The 16,948-nt window shown below is 38.1% G+C and overlaps 2 protein-coding genes across 2 annotated transcripts; one reads left to right on the top strand and one right to left on the bottom strand.

The window, feature by feature from the left end:
* Nucleotides 1–74: 74 nt before the first annotated feature.
* On the bottom strand, nucleotides 75–9,238 carry LOC5521122 (ribosome biogenesis protein WDR12 homolog). Its single transcript, XM_032366305.2, has 15 exons — nucleotides 9,095–9,238; nucleotides 8,780–8,874; nucleotides 8,107–8,228; nucleotides 7,343–7,449; nucleotides 5,768–5,817; nucleotides 5,480–5,545; nucleotides 5,267–5,325; nucleotides 3,788–3,883; nucleotides 3,292–3,337; nucleotides 3,106–3,197; nucleotides 2,564–2,704; nucleotides 2,136–2,241; nucleotides 1,563–1,695; nucleotides 753–825; nucleotides 75–425 (listed from the first exon to the last, which is right to left on the bottom strand). Exons 1-15 carry the CDS (start codon nucleotides 9,142–9,144, stop codon nucleotides 315–317), a joined length of 1,347 nt encoding a protein of 448 aa, XP_032222196.2. The 5' UTR covers nucleotides 9,145–9,238; the 3' UTR covers nucleotides 75–314.
* LOC5521125 (tRNA (adenine(58)-N(1))-methyltransferase catalytic subunit TRMT61A) lies at nucleotides 9,185–16,948 on the top strand. Its single transcript, XM_032366306.2, has 10 exons — nucleotides 9,185–9,335; nucleotides 10,131–10,238; nucleotides 10,478–10,649; nucleotides 13,897–13,999; nucleotides 14,806–14,903; nucleotides 15,298–15,356; nucleotides 15,437–15,524; nucleotides 15,783–15,862; nucleotides 15,947–16,009; nucleotides 16,711–16,948. The coding sequence occupies exons 1-10, from the start codon at nucleotides 9,276–9,278 to the stop codon at nucleotides 16,912–16,914; spliced, it is 1,035 nt and encodes a 344-aa protein (XP_032222197.2). The 5' UTR covers nucleotides 9,185–9,275; the 3' UTR covers nucleotides 16,915–16,948.

Below are 16,948 nucleotides of genomic sequence, written 5' to 3'. Positions count from 1 at the left end.
ATAGGATTTGAATCCACCCCTCTCCCCTGAAACCACCAACCACCCCTCCCCCTTAAACCACCATCTTGTCAATGTCGGTGCTATTTGCAAAGGTTTTAATAAAACAAACAAAAATCACAAGTCCCATTTATGTGAGATCTATTGTAACATGATTGGAAGAATTCCAAAGACCTAAAAATCACCATTGATCTTTCTTGGCTTGTCTGATTCATGAGTTCTCAGAAACCAGAAATTTCATGAGTTCTCAGAAATCACTAAAAAAAGTCTTGTGATCTATGTTGGATAGCTTAGAAGAATGGCTCTCTGATAAGCTTCTAATCTGTTGTTGTTTGTATATCCCCTTTACTTGACCCTTCGACTCGCCATCCATTACTGCCACACAGGTACAGAATCAACTGGTTATCTGTCCCACCGCTCATCAGATGCTATTAAAGTGAAGCAAAATATAGTGCATGTCACTATTCTGATGAGGTTTTTAATTTAAGAAGAGACTGAAACCTGTATTGATCTTGTTTCCATCACACACTGGGTTAGTGGGTTAGGGTCTTTTTTAGTCTTATTGCTTTTCTAGGGTTTTAGGATATTCGGCTCCACATCCACTACCAACCACCACTTCCCTTTGCTTTGCCCCTCCCCCCCTCCTTCGAAAATGGGCTGTTTGTGATAATTCATTATTTAGGAGCTTCACAAAGATTGCATGCATTCTCTGTACTATTTTCATTGATATTAGGGCTACAAAGATTTATACTTACACGAGAAGAAGACCATCTCACACACATTACTTTATCTTGATGGCCTGTTAGCGTGTATAGTGGTGTATAAGGGCTGCAAACAGAGACATTCAAATAATAAGAATTAGAATTACAGCACGACCAGTAAAATCTTGAGCACAGGAAACCAAGATAAATCACTTGGGAAATATTCAAACAGTCAACTAGAAGAATGTGTCCCAGTATCTCATCTATATGTGTCGCGTATGATTCTTCAGACAAAAAAAAAACACTCCATATTGAAAGTGTTCATGGTTTTAATGGTTGCGCTGTAAGTTACCACAAATCGTTCTAAAAAATATAGTCATTAATTGGCCATAGTTACTGTAAATACTCTGCCATGCCACTACTCCAAGGCAAAAAGATGACAAAACGATGTAGTTCTTATTTTGAGGTGGTAATTTTGTACTTATGATTAGCTCATCAGGTTAATGTCTTACAAATACTTAAGCCAGGACAAAACTTACAAAAATCTTATTTTTTTCTAGTACTATCAGATACTGAGAAGTGACAGTATTCACACACCTCTCCTCCTCTCTTTCGAATAGCAAAAAAGAACAGGAAAATCGAACATTAAACAAAAAAGAAAATGAAAAACCAAAAGCTCTAGCCTAGAAAGTCTCCTTGTAGCTGCTTTTAGTTTCTGTCACACAATGCTGGACACCATCAATCAACAATGCCATTGGCCCATTGGGACTACAGTTGTGGAAATTATTGTATTTGCATTAAGTTTCACAACATATATGCAAATTATAGTGTTTCAAAATGTTAGCAAAGCTGAAATTCTTGTACCTGCGTGTGTCCCATATTTTTACAGTTGTGTCATATGAAGCTGATGCGAGTTCAAACTGGTTGCTAGGAGACCAAGAGACAGAAGAAACCCATCCTTGGGGTGATGTTAATATGCCTCTGACAACCTGGCCATCTAATAAAATATTAACAGACAATAACATAAGGACAACAGAACTAATTCAATTAACTCTAAGGAAAAATGATTTTAGTCTGCAGTATGGGCTATTAAAAAAATTGATTGATTAAAAAAAATTGGGTTAAAACCCTTTGGTCTTGGATGTGTAAGGAGAAATACACTATATAAATTTAAATCATTATTAACATTTTCAAAGGTTTTTTTCACCAGGTTTCCAAAGTCGGTTATATTGGAAAGGCAACATCACCAGGCATGCAAGGCTGACTCAGACCTTGGAATCTCTAGCATTTTTATCTGCCACCTTAACATTTCCTCTCCCTTAAACTAATGAAAATCTTTGCAAATATTCTGAATATTGCTATTTACGTGAAGTATGTGAGACATTTTATTTTAATGTTGAGATAGGGACACAAGGGACGTACAGTATTCACACCAACCTTCAGCCCTGTGGTCCCAGAGTCGAATATACTTGTCAGCACTCCCAGATGCCAAACATTGATTTAGTGCAGAGTAAGCAATTTCACAAAATACCTTGGAGCCAGTCTTCAAAAAAGAACATGTACCATAAATATCACATATAGATATGTAACTGTAACAACTTTATACTTCTGAGTCAATAAAGATGTATTAAATAAATGGAGTAATAAATCTAGTCCTTAGATCTAAATATTAGGATCTTTCATATGATATACTATACTTTGTTTGTGAATTGCATTTAAATTCAGTTTACACATCACATGACATAGAATTATAGTGACCCTTGTGGATACTGCTAAAAAAAGTAGATAGATGTTTTTCTATTCTAAACCCTGTATATTATTTTGTTTGTCATAAATGAATTGTAATAAAAGATAACCAAAAGTACCAAAGTTTGTTTGTTGACGCCAGACTCAGCATCCCAGAGTCGTATACAGTGGTCCCACCCGGCACTGCATATAGTTGTTCTATCCATCCAAACTACTGATGAGACAGCCTGGGTGTGGCCTGTGAAAGTCATAAGGGGTGTCTGTGTATTAAACAAATATCTCATGTCAGCATATTGCAAACATTAGGCAATTGCACATTATTGGCTCTCTTTTGTGGGTTTTTGCATACATTGGCTGGTATGTCAAGACTTTACAGTCTTTATACTGTGCATCAGTACAAGAAATATTTATATATTATTTACAGTAACCACTAGGTACCTCAGATAACATGGCCGAAATTGTGATTAAACTCTATAATAAATATGCAACATTAACTTTTTTTAGATCCCAAAAAAGGGCAAGCCGCAATAACTTTATAGAATAAAAACTCTGGATATGAATAGTCAATTCCCTAACTGCACAGCAAGAACCACATGAATCTATTATATTATGTATCATATTGTACCAAATAAGTTAATTGAGCTTTAAAGTAAAGCTGTACCCGTGTGGTTGCTTTCTTCTTTACTCCAGTTGTTTTCTGTTTTTTGCTTAAACTGCCATTTTCACCTTCATCACCACCTTCAGGATTTACAACTGAAAGTATGAGAAAAGTATTGTGTTGTAGGTATGAAAAAAAAAACACAAAGCTCAATCTATCTTTGCTTGCTGATGAATGCTTCAAACTCACCCGCAGACCAGAGCTTTAACGTCTTATCCCACGAGCCACTGCAAAACTGTAATAGAAAGAAACAACTCATTATCAATTGATTTCCTTCAAATATTTGAGTAGTATTCAAATTGCAGAGTAATAGCCAATAGGGTGAAGCATAATATTGCTACTTTTAAAATTTTAGAGTGGCTTATTAGAGAATGGGGTTAATATAAAAATGTACTTTTTTTTTCTCCATTTGCTGACACTACAGTAGGTCTCCCTTATTCTTGGATGCTTATGTAAATTAGTGTAAATTAGTGTAAATTATACTTTAGACCAACCAAGAATCAATTTTTGGAAAAATATAATATTTTTTTTTTGCTTTTGGGAGGGGGGCTTTTTGGGGAAGAGGAGGCTTTTTTGAAATCTGGCTCTAGTGGACAGTGATTGATGGAGAAGGGGGATAAAAAATGTACTGAAAGGAGCTCAAATCTTTTACGGTAACAAAAAAAGAGAAGTGTTATTGTTATACCTTGGTAGCTGAGGGATTGATTGATATGCTGTCCACACTTTGTGTATGGCCTTTGCAAACATGTACACATGATGCCTCACCACTCCCTATACTCCACTAACAAAAAAAAAAACAATGCCATAATTAGCAAAAAATACTGTCAAAATCTTTCAAATAAAGACTGTTTTTAATGCCATTATTTCTTTAGATCAAGTCCAGCACAATCAAATCATTTGCACAGACTGCTTTTCCCAGGCAGTCCTCTATACAACTACTGAAAACAGAACCTACATAGACTGAGAATCCATGCGCATCAAAGGATCAATGTTCTTGTTTGTTTGTGCTTTTGCACAGTCAGTACTACATTGAACAGGGGCAGTCAGTCCTACATTGGACATGCACAGTCAGTACTACATTTGACAGGCACAGTCAGTACTACATTGGACATGAACAGTCAGTACTACATTGGACAGGCACAGTCAGCCCTACATTGGACAGGCACAGTCAGCCCTACATTGGACAGGCACAGTCGGTCCTACATTGGACAGGCACAGTCAGTACTACATTGGACAGGTACAGTCAGTACTACATTGGACAGGCACAGTCAGTACTACATTGGACAGGCACAGTCAGTACTACATTGGACAGGTACAATCAGTACTACATTGGACAGGCACAGTCAGTCCTACATTGGACAGGCACAGTCAGTACTACATTGGACATGCACAGTCAGTACTACATTGGACAGGCACAGTCAGTCCTACATTGGACATGCACAGTCAGTACTACATTGGACAGGCACAGTCGGTACTACATTGGACATGCACAGTCAGTACTACATTGGACATGAACAGTCAGTACTACATTGGACAGGCACAGTCAGTCCTACATTGGACAGGCACAGTCAGTACTACATTAGACAGGCACAGTCAGTACTACATTGGACATGCACAGTCAGTACTACATTGGACAGGTACAGTCAGTCCTACATTGGACAGGCACAGTCAGTACTACATTGGACATGCACAGTCAGTCCTACATTGGACAGGCACAGTCGGTACTACATTGGACAGGCACAGTCAGTCCTACATTGGACAGGCACAGTCAGTACTACATTGGACATGCACAGTCAGTACTACATTGGACAGGTACAGTCAGTACTACATTGGACAGGCACAGTCAGTACTTCATTGGACAGGCACAGTCAGTCCTACATTGGATATGCACAGTCAGTACTACATTGGACATGCACAGTCAGTACTACATTGGACAGGCACAGTCAGTCCTACATTAGACAGGCACAGTCAGTCCTACATTAGACAGGCACAGTCAGTACTAAATTGGACAGGCACAATCAGTACTACATTGGACATGCACAGTCAGTCCTACATTGGACAGGCACAGTCAGTACTACATTGGACATGCACAGTCAGTACTAGATTGGACAGGCACAGTCAGTACTACATTGGACAGACATGGTCTTCACAATTACATTATTACCTCCATTACTCTTATTGACTGGTCCTGGGACGAACTGAGAAATACACCTTTCTGTTCATCTATTAAGAAAACAAAATTGTGTTTCGTATGCATTATTTACAATTGGCACAGGCCTTAAAAGGAGGTGAATAAAAATTGAAGTAAAAGTACAGGGTTCATATGGTGGTAGCAGTGCATTTGCTATCTATTGTACTGTACCAATACAATACTTACCTTTTGATACCCACTCTACATCTTTTACAGGACTAGTGTGGCCTTTGACTTTGGCTAAACATGAACCTACACAAACATCAAGGATATAATTCAAGGACTGGGTCTAGTTCAATAACTGAACAACTTGAAATAAAGTGTTCAGATTAAGGATGCAACTACACAAAGGGTAAACAAAAATGGCAGTGTTATTTATATCTTTTGAAATTTCAAACAAGAGAAAGAACAATACTGTATATAAATATCAGTTATATGTGTCCTCTGTTTATCTATTTGCTACATGCTGTGTACCTTGATCATCCCAGATTTGAACACAGTTGTCATAGCTTCCAGTGATAATACTGAAATAAAACATGATATAATCCTTGTAATTTCCTTTATAAACCTAAAAATGTCACTTTGTCAATGAAAGGATGTGGCTGTCTTTTTTCAATTCCTTTAAATCTTGTTGTGCTTAGTGTGTGCATGTGGAATAAAAAACACTTCAATGTTGCCACTTATTGAAATATAAAATAGAATAGAAATATTTTTAGAAAACCATTTAAAAATTAAGTGTGAGCCCTAAGGATTTGATTTTTAGTCCAGTCAATCTACGGTTTTTTAACAGTTTCTGGCTCAGAAAGTAACCCTCTATAACATACTAAAGGTCTAAAAAAATTGGAGCAAGCAAACACCCCGAAATATGGGATCTAATTTCCACATTCAAGGCTTGTATGAAAAACGACAAGGCTCCCAAATCATGAAAATAACAAAAAAATACATACTTTAGAAAAAAGTAATTTATACCACTATAGATTACTAGAGAAATACATTTCTCTAGTAAAAACTTAACGTTATTTGAAATAGTTCAGTTATTTCGGGTAAAATGCACAGATTTTATTAGCTATCCTTGTCACCACCACTTTGATCTTGCATACATTTCTTCATCATAAATGACTATACATGATGAAAACAGGTTTTCATGCAAACGGTGCTCATTGGCTCTTAATAATAATGTCATTGATTCAAGAAAAGTGATATGGACACATTAAAAAATCATTCTCATGATATCGCTTTTCTGTTAAAATAGATTTTAATGTTGGAAGTTTTTATAATTTCTTTAAAATTAAGAACTGATTGAGAGGGAATTTTAATGACCCTTTGCATTGGCCGTAGGGCGAAAACACTAGAATTTTTATGAGCCAGGAGCACTAAATGTGCTGCAGCCCTGGAGGCCTCTCAAGATCTGTTAAGGGTTCACTCCTGTTTTGGGGCTTATTTTCTTACAAAACACATGATGAGGAAATTAAAGATATTCTTTGTTTGGAATACCTTTTACTATGTAATTTTTAAGCGATTTTGTGACTGTTTCTCACCTACAATGGGAACGCCGCATTTTCATATTGATTTCCGCTTTTTATCATACTGAGAACAATGGGTTCCACTTATGATGTGAGCCGTTTTTTTAGGTCATTTAGGGAGTAAAAAAGTGTGCATTATAAGCTGGGAAATACGGTATATATTTTTTTATCATTTATAGTGGTGTGTATTTTTCGTGATTTTCATGATTTGGGATTTCTGTAGTTTTTTAAAACACGAGCCTTGTATGGGGAGATTCAATGGGGTTTTTCATCAGGGTGTTTGACTGCTTTGATTTTTTTAGACTTATAAATTAGTATGTTATAAAAGGAGAATTAATTAATACAAAAACATTGAAAAACCTTGTGTTGCAATTAGTACAATCTTAAACCATAGTTTGATTGGACTATTTGGTCAAAACAGGAAAAAATAACGTGTGCATCTTATGGCATCTTTATGTAGATGATGCTGTGACATGAATCTGATTTTATACTCTATATAAAGTAAAAGTAAAAGTTTTTTCCATACCAATTTTTGCATCTTGACACTGAACTAACCCAGTCATCATGAACTAAGATGTTATCTGGTTGAGGGGCAGGGTGCTTCTCTAAATATTCAATTTCTACCACACTTTCCTGCAATAGAAGTAATTGATTAACCTCAGTACAACTTACAATGGTAAGTTTCATAACTTACAGCATGAGCAGTAAAACTGTGAACACGGGAAACAGGTATGAACTTGTTGTTCCAACCAATCACTTGGGAGTTATTCAAACCGTAAATTAAATACGACTTGAACATGAGGTTCCGCTATAAAAGGGAAAGCTCCCCCCACCCCCGGGCTCAAATTTGCAATCATAATCAGAACACTGCAACGCTAGCAGTCACAAATTATAAGCCTCCTGTAAAATTGTCTATCTTTTTTGCACAGGTAACAAGACAGTTGTGTTAAGAGATTGATGAATTAGTGATTTGCTGTCCACTCAGTTTTTTAGAGCAAAATTTTAAATCCATAATCTAACACACCTGCATAAATTATTTTCGCACTGCCCTATAACAGGCATCACTATCTTTATCTTCACTCAAGCAAAAGTTACAAATCAGAGGAAGTTCAGAAGGGGTAAAGTTGGAGAATACTAAATTTTTCCTATTGTATTATTGACTAAATTTGAGGTTACTTTGGTAAATGGTCAATTGATTCAAATTAATCTTTTATGGAGCGTGTGATCAAACAGATAAAGAAAATTTAAATATTTATATCAGGTTGAAAATTATCATCAAGTCTGACTCACAGCTGATATTTCCTTTGCCTTCATATGTTTTTGAATGGTGTCTTGTAAATACTGACTGTCAATGAGGAAGTCAAACTGGATGCTCTGACCAACTTCACTGTCAGTTCCTGATATTTCTGATTCTACAAAATATTAAAATAAAATACAGCAGACAAATGCAGCAGCCAAATGCTTTGCAAGCATTCATGAGTTCAAAAACCTGCCCAACACAATAATTTCTGCTAGTAAACATGACTATACTATTTGTAACAGATAAAGGCATTAATCCTTGTAAATTTTTATCAGCTTGTATTAAATTTGTATCAGCTTGTATATCAAGTATACATAACTTTCACATTTTTACTAGAAATTCATATGACAGGCCCATACCCAGGAGTTTTCTTGGGGAGGGGGGGGGGGGGTTCGAAATCCGAAAAAATGGACCGGGGGGAGTGAGTTCTCTGATAGTAATCTGAACCCCCGAAAAACAAAAAGGCATTTTTCTGATACCTTTGCAGGATCTCCACGGACGTTTATTGTCGGATTCGGCTCATACCGGAATGATCTAGCTTATGCTTTAAAGTTTTGTCTACAAATAGCACGTCCGAAAATGGACCTTGGGCCGTTGGGGCGGTGCGTTCGCACCCCCTGCACCCCCCTGGGTACGGGCCTGTATGATGATACTGTAACTCACCATTTCCTGCTCCAAGCAAGCCATTGATGAGGTCATTGAGATCATCGTGTCCGATATTAGCGGATAATGAGAACGGAGTGTCGGCGATCTCATACCTGAGAAGCAATCCAAATGTGCTGAATAACTAAAAAATAAACAAAAACCACCATACACACAACTCGTGGACGAATCTCGTCCACACACGTGGTTTAGCGTGCATATCAATTGTCCTGTAATTCATAATTATTACGCTTACGAAAACATATATCTCAAAATATAACTATTCTGTAGAAAACATTCTCATTTTGCAGCTTCCTTGAATGATAGATTACTTACTTTTTTTGTTTTGTAAAAAATCTCACTTGGACTTGTTCTACGTCCGCCATTTTGATTTTTTGTATTGGAGGTTGTCACCGCTGAGCACATATCGCAGTCAACAAGCCGCCCACAATAAAGTCAGCGGAAATTCATACAAACTTTCTTCAAAAGAAGAAAAACGTTATTAATCATTTTTAGTATGAGTTTTCTTAAATATAATTCAACCATATGCGAGGGAGACACGGTTATTTTATACCTGGTGAGTACAGAATCGGTCGTTCGATGTTAAATTTGTGTGTGTTATGCAGTGATGTTACTGCAAATGTACACACGTGCGTTACTGTAGATTGTGCTTTATATGTCTAACTCAAATGGGTGGGGGGGGGGGGGGGGGTGGGGCGAAACTAAGGGCACAGCCATACCGCTACTGGTCATTTCCTTATATTTTGAGAATAGACCCCTGGCCGCTATAGGAGTAACAGTTTTAACAAACAAGATTTTTGTTATTATGTTTTGTTTCCTTATTGTAAAGTTATGCCTGGTACACACTAGTGACATAACGACATAGGCATGTGCACCCTTATGTTCATATGTTCAAGTGTGAATGGTTCAACATTTTGACATAAGCCCAACTTAACAACATGGGCATAACGACGTAAGAGAAAAAAACATGTTTTTTCTTTTATGTCATTATTTCCGTGTTGTTATGTTGGGCTTGAAAAGACTGCATGCGCCTATGTTGTTATGTCGTTATGTCACTAGTGTGCACTAGGCATTAGTGTCACATGCTTGATCCTTTTCTTTTCCAAGGTCAAGGTTGATTGACATTCTACCCCACTTCAGGGGGCTGGCACGTTTCTATGTAGCATGTCGTGAAGGAGAAAGGAGGAGCTGCCTCTGCTGTAGACTCAGGATTTTATAAAATTGGTTTTTATTCTACCTCTTCCAGCAAATACTAAAAGTGACTGGGGATTGTTTACCACCCTCCCCCTTCCCCTCTGACACAATTTTCTAGCTAATGCCATGTGTACAATAACCATAAATTTTGTAATAGGGACATAACAATATGCACAGCATAGTGGTCACAGCTTGCAAGGTCCATCAGACAAAATTTGGTGCATTCCCACACTCTGACATGGTTGGAAAGCAGTTTGGATCAAAGGTATGTTCCTAAATTATTTTTAACTCATTGACATATTTAATTATGAATAAGGACAAATACGAAAACCAGCAATGGGTATATATGTTAAAGGAGCGTGTAGAGTGTTGGTCAATGCACAATGTGAATCTGCTAAGATCTTATCTTGTTTATTTTATAGAAGGTCTGGGAAATAATCTAGATAAATTTACTTTCTAACAATTCACAACATATTTTAGATTCATCACTTGCTCAAATTCCAGGTATTTTCTTCAAACACCAAAGGCAAAAAGGGGTACTTGTTTCTCCTTCATCCAACACCTGAGCTGTGGACGATAAATCTCCCCCATCGAACTCAGATCCTTTACAGTACAGACATAAGTATGGTCTTAATGCAGCTTGACATAAAGCCGGGAGCTGTGGTCATGGAGTCAGGTATTTATTGCTCTTGATATTGAAGAAGTATTTTAAAAAAAGAATTAGGCTCTCCTCCAAAGCAAATTCAAGGGATTCTCTTGCCTCCCAGCCCTCTATAATGGTAGAGTACATGGTTGTGCTAAGAGCACAGGATGATACTCAACTAGGCTCCTGGGGCAGATTCATATAAGGGGAAAAAATTGGCTAAAAACACGTGTGTGATTAAATTCTCTCTTAAAATTAAACAGTTCAGCCAAATCCAAAACAAAGAGGATTATCTTATTCAGCATTCTTTTAGCTTCCCAATGACATACATAATTGTCCAATATTTCTCTACTCATTGTGTTCCTTGCATCACATGAGCTTAAAGCACCCTGTAACTTTAAATGCTGACATTGGCAGGGGCATTGGCAGACCATTGACCTGAATGTTGACCCATGAGTGTCGCTCTGAACATTGCGCGAACATTGACATATGATTGTTGCCCTGATGGTTGACTGAGCTTTGCCCTGAATATTAGCGCTCGGGGAAATGCTCAACACTCAGGATAATATTATATTGTCCTGAGTGTTGAGCATTTGCAATATTAGGGCAATTGCCCTGATTGTTGAGCATTGCCCTGAGCGTTGACCTGAGTGTTGCCCTGAACTGAAAATCTTTCTGAATGTTGCCCTGAGCATAGATGGTGCGTTTTCCTGATTGTTCAGTATGTTCCTGGGCATTGCTAGTTGTTCCCCTAGTGTTGCTTCGAGCATGCATTGACAGGGCTTGTTGTATCACAAGGACACACAGATCTGTATCATTTCCCTTAACTCAATCTGTAATCCATGTGAATCTCTTAAAATGATGTATTGAAAAAAATCGTGAGCTTTAAGACTCGCGAAAAATAAAGACAGCGAACTTCAATGCACGAAATTTAATGGATATACATGTAGACAAATTATATTTTGAGATTTCCTAGTGAGGAAATGTAATGATATTCAAAAATGGCTCGAGACAAGAGCACTTTAAAATTACTTTAGAACTGACTCTTAAAGCCGCTTTGTCACCAGTTTACTTTCGATCAATTACGTCACAATCTCCGATTTTTAACGGAAAACACAAAACATAAATTTAAAATTGTAAAAGCTGTGTGTCTATTGGAAGTTTCTTTGAGAATGTGAGTGGTATTTAGAGCGTATGGCCAGTTCAACCCATTGATTCCTGGTTATTTTTTAGCTGAATTTACAAAAAAACAGACTGAAAACAGATACCTCCCCCCTATTTTGAGTTTTTTTACAGCCCGTCAAAGTCAAACACCGCTGCACCTAGTCAGGGGTATCCTAGCTTTCCAACAGTGCTTTGCGGTGCCATCTCTAATCCCTTGTCGCTTCGCTTGGCAAGCACAAGTTGATGGTTGCTTGTATTTTTCATAAAAAAAATATTTTTGAGCATATCGGGAGAGTGTCCTAGGACATGAAGTCTATTGGGACATAATTGAGTGCTGTGCTTATGGATATTTGCAAGCAAATTACTGACAACGTGATCTATGGCGCATTCGGGATGGTAACAACAATCGGTGCAGCCGGCAATGCTTTGATCCTTGTGGTTTTTGTCAAGACTCCATCTTTGCGCACAACGACCCCGTCACTCTTAGGGAATCTCGCCTTTGGGGACCTAGTGACACTCCTAGCTGCGCCAGTGCTAGCCTTAAACTTTGATCTAAGTAAAGGCGCATTGGCTGACTTCTTGTGTAAGTCGTTCCTCGGTGGTACTGTGGTACTTACTACTGCCAGTAGCTTTACCTTGACCGTGCTAGCCGTGGAGCGCTACCAAGCCATCGTTCATCCGATGTGCATGAGGTTCAAGTTGAGGGACGGCGCAGTTCGATATGCCATCGCCGCGATATGGTCATCCGCGTTCGTACTTTCTTCTTCTGCCTTCATCACCATGAATTACGTCCCTGATAAAAGATCCCTGATACTATTTTCCCAAGCAGTCATCTTCAATTCGTCATTCAGATGATCTCCGCAGTGATTTTCTTCCTCATTCCCTTCATCGTCATCACATTCTGCTACATTTGCATTGCTAAAGAAATTTATTTCAGCAACAATGTCCGCTGAATGTCAAAGCCTCAGAGGAAGAAGCGAGAAAACGACGACTACTATCTCTGACTGTCATAATGACCACTTGCTTTTTGCTAAGCTTCCGGTTAAAACAGGGCGTTGTGTTACCGACGCCTGACAAACATGCTGCAATTAATCTCCAAATCTTTCAGCCCTCTTTTCTATGGATTATTACCCGAAAATCAGGACGCGTAATCGCCGAGGGCCCTTTCTTTTCTAGAAACTCGCTAACCACCCCAGGAACAGAAGCCACAATATGATCATATACAAAAGAGATTCTAATCTTAGAAGCTATTAAATCCGTTCCAATCACAACCCATTGTACAATAAGCAAGTTTCCAAGACCACGCTCGAAAATAAAATGAAAAAAAAAATTTGTTTAAAATACACTTATAAGTACACGCTGCAGTTAACAATTTCCAGCCTCCTCTGCAGGCGTCTCAAGTGTTTTGGGTTTTATCGATTTCGGACTGTGGCGGGATCTAGAAAGAGCGGAGGCCTGGGAGGGAGGAATGAATTTGTCCTACCCCCCTCCTCCGGCTTCCTGTTCCGTTTCAACTCGCCCTCAGTCCCCTCTTTTCCATGAATAGTACCACAGGAAGCCCAATTCATAAAAATACTGAAAAAGTACAATAAACACTCGAGATACCTGCGGAGGTCAACGCGCAGGTTAACGCTCAGGGTAATATCCGGGGATGGTTCTTCAAGGTAAAAGTGATAGGGATGCTCGTTGGAAAATTCGAAAAATAACCCTAAAAAGTACCTGCACGAGCCTAAAAATACATCAGAAGCCCTAAAATACCATTTCTAAGAGAAAAGCCTATTTTTTTTCTCGGATACCCCTTTTAAAAATACCTGAGGCCCGATTGTGACATCTAAAAAATACGACGATCATCCCTATCATGTCGACATGGGAAGAACCACCCATTCCCCCCTCTCCCTGGGTCCAGGTCGACTACGTTCAGGGTAATGCTCAGGACCACGCTCAGAGCATTATTTAGGGTAACGCTCACGACCCAGTGTGCCGCCTTTCATGCAGCTTGCAGGACTTGTTCGTTGAGTAGAGGAGACCTTGAATAAATCGTTTGCAAAACGTTACATTACGTAAATGGATACCTTCGTGTACATACCCTGAATAATGTCTATTTTCTCTAATAAAGGTACTGGCAGTGCTTCAATGTCACATGCTCTCATAAGATCAATAGCACCCACTGGTCACTTGTATACCTATGAGTTCCACGAAGAGAGGTCAAAACAGGCAAGGTAAATATTAGTGTGGATTAATAATGATGACAATAAACGGTCAAAACTGTCAAAGCAGGAAATACTGGTGTGGATCAATGATGATAATGAGAGGTCAAAACTGGTAAAGTAGATACTGGTTTGGATTAATGAGGACGAGGAGGAGAGGTCAAAACTGGTAAAGTAGATACTGGTGTGGATTAATGAGGATGAGAGGTCAAAACTGGTAAAGTAGATACTGGTGTTGATTAATGAGGACAAGAAGAAGAGGTTGAAACTGGCAAGGTAAATACTAGTGTGGATTAATGATAATGAGAGGTCAAAACAGGCAAGGGAAACTCTGGAGTGACAATAAACGGTCAAAACTGTCAAGGGAAACTCTGGAGTGACAATAAACGGTCAAAACTGTCAAAGCAGGAAATACTGGTGTGGATCAATGATGATAATGAGAGGTCAAAACTGGTAAAGTAGATACTGGTTTGGATTAATGAGGACGAGGAGGAGAGGTCAAAACTGGTAAAGTAGATACTGGTGTGGATTAATGAGGATGAGAGGTCAAAACTGGTAAAGTAGATACTGGTGTTGATTAATGAGGACAAGAAGAAGAGGTTGAAACTGGCAAGGTAAATACTAGTGTGGATTAATGATAATGAGAGGTCAAAACAGGCAAGGGAAACTCTGGAGTGATGATGATGATGATGATGATGATGATGATGATGATGATGATGATGATGATGATGATGATGATGATGATGATGATGATGATGATGATGCGGCCACCATTCAAACTCCCAAAAATAGAGATACCACTGTATTTTGACTGATAGGAAGGAGTTTATAGACCACAACGTTGACCACTTAGTCACAGTGACTCATCGCAATGTCACTGCAGATGGTTTCCTAGAGGAGAATATTGCAGACGCTGGTGAGTAGTACTTTGATGTTTTTGGATAATCAGCTCTATTATGTCTTATTCTATAACATATCAACGTTGACGGCCAATGATTCACCTGTATATAAAATGTAGGATTGGTTGTTTTTTGTTTGTCAGTAACTAGAATTGTACATATGCATGACCTTGAGCGGAGGTGCTCGTTCAGCAGTTATTAGCAGACCTTTTTCTCTTATGTATTCCCCTCTAAACCACAGTGCTCTTCAAAATTATTTTGTTTGAGCGGACCTTCCATTCAAGTGGGGTGGTTTATCCGAACCCCCACTCCCTTGATTCGGGCCTGAATGGATGCAGTTTTACTTAATGTATGTATACTGTATCTTATTGTAATATGCTGTTTGTTTTCTGTTTTGTTTTCGTGCTAAAGTATTTCTAGATCTACCTTCTCCCTGGGATGCTATCAAGTTTTCAAAGAAGGCATTAAAGGTACCCTTAATAGGTTCTTAAGAGTCTGTTGCTATCAATGAAATTACTTTTTGAAGTGAGAATGTATCTGTGTCTTTCAGAGAGAAGGGGGCCGTTTGTGTTCTTTTTCTCCTTGTATCGAACAAGTGCAAAAGACATGTGGAGTCATGCGAGATAATGGCTTTAGAGGTAAAACTTACTTACCTCTTTGCTTTCCTTAATTTACTGTGTTAAATCTGTTCTCGAGATTCTGTGCTGTAACTGTCTATGAATTACAGGGGTGGTTCTTCAGTAGGAGAAGCCGGTGGAAGGTGGGGGGGGAGAGGGTGCACGCTATTTTCACCCACCGCTAGCAGGACGCCTGCACTTATCATCTCAATATCGCTAGCTAATCAACCTAGTTTCAAAGTTATTGTAGATCGCCGTTTTAATTTTTCTTTTTATAAGATATTCAGGTTATGGAATGCCTTCTGAAAACTTTTGATGTGAAAACTGTATCCTATCAGATGCCAGACTTTGGAGAAAAAGTAAGATTTCTTTCTACAACATTCAGGTGAACAGTTAAAGCGTTGATAACGTTTTTTTTTTTCAATTTCTTTCTAAACAAATAGTTATCCGAAGAACCAACAAGAAAGAGGAAATTCGAAGCATTGGAGAATGAGTGCTGTGTTCAGGTTAGTCTTGAATTCCCAAGTATACTACTTTCAATAGGTAATAGGAATAGGTAAATTCGAAAAGTATACTACTTTCAATAGGTAATAGGAAAAGGTAAATTCGAAAAGTATACTACTTTCAATAGGTAATAGGAATAGGTAAATTCGAAAAGTATACTACTTTCAATAGGTAATAGGAATAGGTAAATTCGAAAAGTATACTACTTTTAATAGGTAATAGGAATAGGTAAATTCGAAAAGTATACTACTTTCAATAGGTAATAGGAATAGGTAAATTCGAAAAGTATACTACTTTCAATAGGTAATAGGAATAGGTAAATTCGAAAAGTATACTACTTTCAATAGGTAATAGGAATAGGTAAATTCGAAAAGTATACTACTTTCAATAGGTAATAGGAATAGGTAAATTCGAAAAGTATACTACTTTCAATAGGTAATAGGAATAGGTAAATTCGAAAAGTATACTACTTTTAATAGGTAATAGGAATAGGTAAATTCGAAAAGTATACTACTTTTAATAGGTAATAGGAATAGGTAAATTCGAAAAGTATACTACTTTTAATAGGTAATAGGAATAGGTATATTCGAAAAGCTCAGCGGCTTCATTGGCTTGTGCTGTACCCCAGTGTGCAACCTATATATCGATATATAATCTTCAGCCTGAGTGCTGTAACGGTGCGTTCTATGTGGCTGCTTCACAGATGGGCGATAGCACTACCGATGTTACTGATTCAACGAATCGACCTTGCAATACACAACCTTCAAGCCAGGAAACGGCAACTAACACCTGCAGTGAAAACTTCCGTGTCGATAAACTGGACGTTTTAACAGCAAGACCTCTACTGGAATCCCCAGGACACACTGGTTTTCTTACGTTTGCGTCCCTCTTCCCTGAAGTGCAATGATATTTATTTGCCTATTAAAACAAACAAACAAACA

This window comes from Nematostella vectensis, chromosome 2, assembly GCF_932526225.1.
Source record: "Nematostella vectensis chromosome 2, jaNemVect1.1, whole genome shotgun sequence".
Lineage (NCBI taxonomy): Eukaryota > Metazoa > Cnidaria > Anthozoa > Actiniaria > Edwardsiidae > Nematostella > Nematostella vectensis.
The sequence above is the reverse complement of the archived record's forward strand: the minus strand, read 5'-3'. Positions and strand labels throughout refer to the sequence as shown.